This window comes from Salvia hispanica, chromosome 6, assembly GCF_029641045.1.
Source record: "Salvia hispanica isolate PSC_SH4W2 chromosome 6, Shi_PSC_v1, whole genome shotgun sequence".
NCBI lineage: Eukaryota > Viridiplantae > Streptophyta > Magnoliopsida > Lamiales > Lamiaceae > Salvia > Salvia hispanica.
Genome location: NC_142697.1, coordinates 31,826,371 through 31,831,625, shown reverse-complemented (window position 1 = coordinate 31,831,625; position 5,255 = coordinate 31,826,371). Strand labels below are relative to the sequence as shown.

Genomic DNA, 5,255 nt, shown 5'->3' with positions numbered 1-5,255 from the left:
TTCAACACAGTCACGTCACGATTTCAATATTATAGTGAAATCCCGATAATATAAATTGATAAAAGCTGTAAACAGGTAATTTTAAAAAAAAAATTAAGATAAAACTTATATAATTATTGAAGGTCAGAGGTTGAAAATTTGAAAGTTATGATAAATTTGATAAGACCACTAAAAAGAACGATACATTCAATAACTATATACTAGTATACTACTAGTAGTTACTAGTGAGACGTACACTTAATACTTATGTAAAACTTAATTAATGCCTTGTACAATCTTCCCAATCTAACGGTATAATATACTGTAATTTATTTCAAATTTTGACAAGTATTGGAACTTTTAGTCACTCCACTTGTTTTGTTCTTCATTAAATTTAGCAATCATTAAATTTGAATAAATATGGAAAAATAGTGTGAGTAAAGCTCAATATTTTATTCAGGTAGCAGAATATAAAGGAAGGAAACATAAGTTGATGAAATGAAAAGATATGAAAGAGAAAAAATCAAAAAATTAATCAAGAAGAAATAAACTACTCCGATTTTTTTCGAGAAGAAGTAATTTGAAAAAGCTCAACTGTATATGTTGCTTAAAATTTGATTCTACTAATTGTGATTAATTAGTGCATTCATTACTAATTAGCAAATCAGCAAATGTAGCATAAGGTAATTAAGTTTAAGTTTAATTAGCAAATATAGCAAAGCAATTAAGTTTGAATTTGAATTTTAAATCTTAAGCCTTCCCCTACAAACGGCCAATAACAATGCTTCTCTTGGATAAATCTTCTTGTAACATACTACTATAAATTATTTGAAATAATACAATCCAACTCAATGTCTTGTTCCTCACCTCAATGTAGCCGTTATTCATACACATCTACTAATTAAATAAATTCGTCTACCACTAATTCAAACTACCATAAGAAAACAAAATTCCCAAAAACCTCTCTAAAAATGGCAGCATTCAATTTGAAAATAAAAAAAATAATATTTCATTCAGCTTTGAAGATTCCAAAATCCAACGAATAATTTAGTAGCATGCACTAGTCAACCTAAAAAACAGAAAAAATAATGCCAATGATTTCAAAATTGAAATTTCGAAAAGAAAAACATTTCTATATCAAGCCCACATATTCAAATAATTACTTTGCAAAATCTAAGTGCATTTCACAACAAAACACGGAACACCATATGCCCATATACCATATCATTCTTACATTATTCACACATCACGTTGACTTTTCATAACTTGCCACAATTATAAGTAATACAATCAAACTTGAATTATAGCATATCTCAACTATTCATAGTTTCATCATTTATTTTTTATATATCCTTATTTCAGATTAATCTTCAATTTCACATATATTTTTTAAAATTATGATATTTCAAAATTACAAAATGATCATAAGTTTGAAAATTACAAAAGAAAAAGAAGAATTAATAAAAAATCGGCCCAAAAAACATTTAAAAAATTCAATTTGCGGTAAGGCGATCTATCACGCTCGCTTATCATGCACACATCAACTCGGTTTGTCAATCCAGCATGGTGGCGCGGATGTGGTGCTGGGCGAATGGCATCTTGCATCGTTATCGCGACGTATGCCGCAACACCCACCGCAATCTCTAGAAAAAATGTCACATTATACTTTTTAAAAAACTTTGACACGGGTCACGACATATTAAAACCCAATAAATTTTAAAAACCATATATTGTCCCATTACATTTTTGTTCCTAACCCACATAGTAAGTGACTATAAATGACTTGAACTTGCTGCAAAAAGAGCACAAATTAATAAAAACCACTTTCCCAATGCACAACATCCTCAAATTCGAATTCAAATTAAACACCTCATTCTCCTAAACCCACATCCCCGTGACCTCACCACCCAATCAAGCCTCGCCACATCACCTCCTTCACTCACCGCCCAGTCATCATATTTCCCATGCAAATTCGAAAACACAGCTCCCAGTGGGCCCCACTATCATCCGCTCCTAACGAATACCCGCACCTGATCCAACGGTCCAGATCGATCCGCAATTCAAAATCGGAGCCCCTTTTGCCCGCTCAAAATCAGCCATTTATTTATTAACACTGCGTCTCAATTCCTCTCCCTCTGCAATAAAAGAAAGCCCTGATTTTGTGGTGAATTCAATCTTCCTCTTTTTTCAACTTTGCCATTGCTCTCTGCAATCAATGGCGAGTTCCGCCGGAGTGAGGAGGTCGACGACGTCGTCTCTGGCGAAACGCCACGCTTCTGCTTCCGATAGTGTTGGTCAGCCGTCTTCGTCCGCCGCCGCGGCCGCGAAGAAGCGACCGGCGCTTTCCAACGTCACTAATCAGAGGCGTGGATCCGGTTCCTTCAGTTCCGGCCGGGTTTCCAAGCCGGAATCGGCTAAAATTGTACGTTTCAACTTATCAATTCGTTTATTTTTACGTTGGAATGTGGTTGTTTTAGTTTGATTTTTTGAATGTTTTGTGGAATTAGGTTATTTTGAATGTGATTTCTACTGAATTCGATTCGAGAAGAATTAATTTCAAATTTGGAGTTTGTTTTGGGCGTTTTACTTTTTCACTGTTAAAGGTGTCTGGAGCAGGGTTTAAATAACGACACAGTACTCCTTTTTGAATCACACTACTGAAAAGTTACTCTTCTTGAATTCCTTTATCGTTGCTGCTGCCAATTTATTTTAAATGAAAATGTGCATTTGAAAAATTTTCTGCTTTGAGCTTTCTTGGGACTAATTCAATTGAATCTTGACTAATGTAGGTGCCGTGTACCAAAAAAAATGTGAACATAAAGAAAGGATCTTCGGTTTCCTCGAATGGAAGCTCCTATGGAGTTTTTCAGCCTGCGACCACCACTTCTGTGAAACATAACACGGTTGCTACGGGTAGATCTTCGTCTTTAGTCAAGAGGGATGTAGCCATTCCGAAGGCTGTTCCGGAAACCGTGTCATACAGAATGAATTTGTCTTTGGACAAATCAGACTCATTATCTGTTTCAATGGATGAATCCATGTCCACTTGCGATTCTTTGAGGAGCCCTGATGTCGAGTATGTGGATAATAATGATCTAGCTGCAATAGATTCCATTGAGAGAAAGGCTTCAAACATGCTTTGCATCTCAGAACCCATGGAAATTGCAGGTTTGTGCTTTGGTCTGTGAATTCGCTTGATCATGGATTGCTACCTATGTTTTGATGAAGCAATTTTAATGTATTCCGCTATCTTTTCAGAGGTTATATGCAAGCGAGATGTGGTGGCAGCAATGGAAGCCGGTGACAAGATTGTCGACATTGATGATAATCTAGAAGACCCACAGCTCTGTGCAACCATTGCTTGTGATATATACAAGCACTTGAGAGCATCTGAGGTAATTGATTCGAGATTGCTCTGTTTTAGGTAGTTTGTGTTTATTAATCAATAGCAGTTACTTATCCATTCTAATTTGTTAGGCAAAGAAAAGGCCTTCTGCTAGCTTCATGGAGAGAGTGCAAAAGGATATCAATGCCAGCATGCGAGCAATTCTCATCGATTGGCTTATTGAGGTTCATTTTCATTTCCTATCATGTCATTGAAATTTGTTGATCATGTTTGTATAAGTATTCATTTCTTGGAAAAATGCTTGTAACCACAGGTAGCTGAGGAATACAGACTTGTTCCTGACACATTGTACCTGACTGTGAACTATATTGATCGTTATCTCTCCGGAAATGCAATGGACAGACAAAGATTGCAGCTGCTTGGTGTAGCTTGCATGATGATTGCATCGTAAGCCCTCTTCGCCTCTTGCCATTTGCTCTATGAAAATATTTGTGCCCTTATAAATTGACTAGTCCTGATTGTGTGTATGGTTGTGTGATTGTGCAGGAAATATGAAGAGATTTGTGCACCTCAGGTGGAGGAGTTCTGCTATATAACTGATAACACATATGTTAAGGAAGAGGTTCTGCAAATGGAATCTACAGTTTTGAATTTCTTGAAATTTGAAATGACAGCGCCAACGGTTAAATGTTTCTTGAGGTAATCACATTGTAATACCTATCCTATGATGATTATAATGCCTTGAGAATGAAATACTAACATTTGGCATTTGTTGAATGTGTCTATAGGAGGTTTGTTAGGGTTGCACAAGAGGTAACCGAGGCCCCAGCAATGCTATTGGAGTGCATGGCCAATTACGTCGCAGAGCTATCTCTATTAGAGTACAGTATGTTGAGCTTCGCTCCATCCTCAATAGCAGCTTCATCGATTTTCTTGGCCAGATATATTCTCCTCCCTACTAAGAGGCCTTGGGTATGTTGATTTTCAAGAAATGCAGATGTTTTTAGCCATATATGTCGTCGCGCCTCCTAATTCGTGTTGATATGAGTGCAGAATGCTACCTTGCGGCATTACACCCTCTACCAACCCTTTGAGCTACGCGACTGTGTGTTGGCGCTACACGGTTTTTGCTGCAACAGTAGCAATTCAAGCCTGCCTGCAATTAGGGAGAAGTATAGCCAGCATAAGGTGAGCAAGTTTTTGAAGTAATGGATGTTTGATGATTAATTATATCAAATGATAATGATACTAATAATTGTTTTTTTGTGTAACAGTACAAAATTGTGGCTAAGAAAAGCTGCCCTCCATCAATACCAACAGAGTACTTCCACAATGTAAGCCGCAGCTAAGGTAGTCTTTGCAAGCTGCAACACCTACAATGTTGGATGATAATAGAGCTCTGATAATTGCTGTAACTCAGTTTTAGCCTCCTAACATTTGATGTATAGATGAGATATCTTGAGATTTCTCAATGTTGTTATGATCTCATTTCGAGGTTGGGTTTTTTTTTTAATACAAAATTGAGCTCTAGCAAAATTACATGTAAAACGACTATGGCATTATTATTTATCCCCTTATTTTAGTGGTTGGGGATGAAGTTTCAGTGGATGAAAAAATCACTTAAACATTAACATTTTCCAAGTTCAACCAGTCTTTTTCCTAGTTCTCCAAGATGTAGGAATTGTGACATTTTGGATTTTTCAATCATTTCGCATCACCATAATTGTTCGAAATTAATTGAAATGTAATTTCAATGAAACTCAGTTTCTAAATTTTAAGTTCTTGAATTTTGTTTGGAATCCCATTCGAAAATTGGTCGAAGCATTTCAATCAACTGATTTTAACAACCTAATTTCATCTCCTTCCCAAGACTCATGCGTTGTATTAATCTTGGAATCAAAATTCGTAAGTAATGAAATCTAATTTCAGT

At 36.1% G+C, this 5,255-nt stretch overlaps 1 protein-coding gene across 1 annotated transcript; it reads left to right on the top strand.

Annotated features, from left to right (window-relative positions):
• The first annotated feature begins 2,098 nt into the window (after nucleotides 1-2,098).
• Nucleotides 2,099-4,975, top strand: LOC125205498 (cyclin-A1-4-like). Its single transcript, XM_048104472.2, has 9 exons — nucleotides 2,099-2,401; nucleotides 2,769-3,147; nucleotides 3,238-3,374; nucleotides 3,457-3,549; nucleotides 3,639-3,772; nucleotides 3,872-4,024; nucleotides 4,114-4,297; nucleotides 4,379-4,513; nucleotides 4,600-4,975. Exons 1-9 carry the CDS (start codon nucleotides 2,195-2,197, stop codon nucleotides 4,672-4,674), a joined length of 1,497 nt encoding a protein of 498 aa, XP_047960429.1. The 5' UTR covers nucleotides 2,099-2,194; the 3' UTR covers nucleotides 4,675-4,975.
• Nucleotides 4,976-5,255: the final 280 nt, after the last annotated feature.

Coding starts and splice junctions, on each gene's coding strand:
- LOC125205498 (XM_048104472.2), top strand. CDS start 2,195: ATGGCGAGTTCCGCCGGAGTGAGGAGGTCGACGACGTCGTCTCTGGCG. Junction 2,402..2,768: donor AGCCGGAATCGGCTAAAATT/GTACGTTTCAAC, acceptor TGACTAATGTAG/GTGCCGTGTACCAAAAAAAA. Junction 3,148..3,237: donor AGAACCCATGGAAATTGCAG/GTTTGTGCTTTG, acceptor CTATCTTTTCAG/AGGTTATATGCAAGCGAGAT.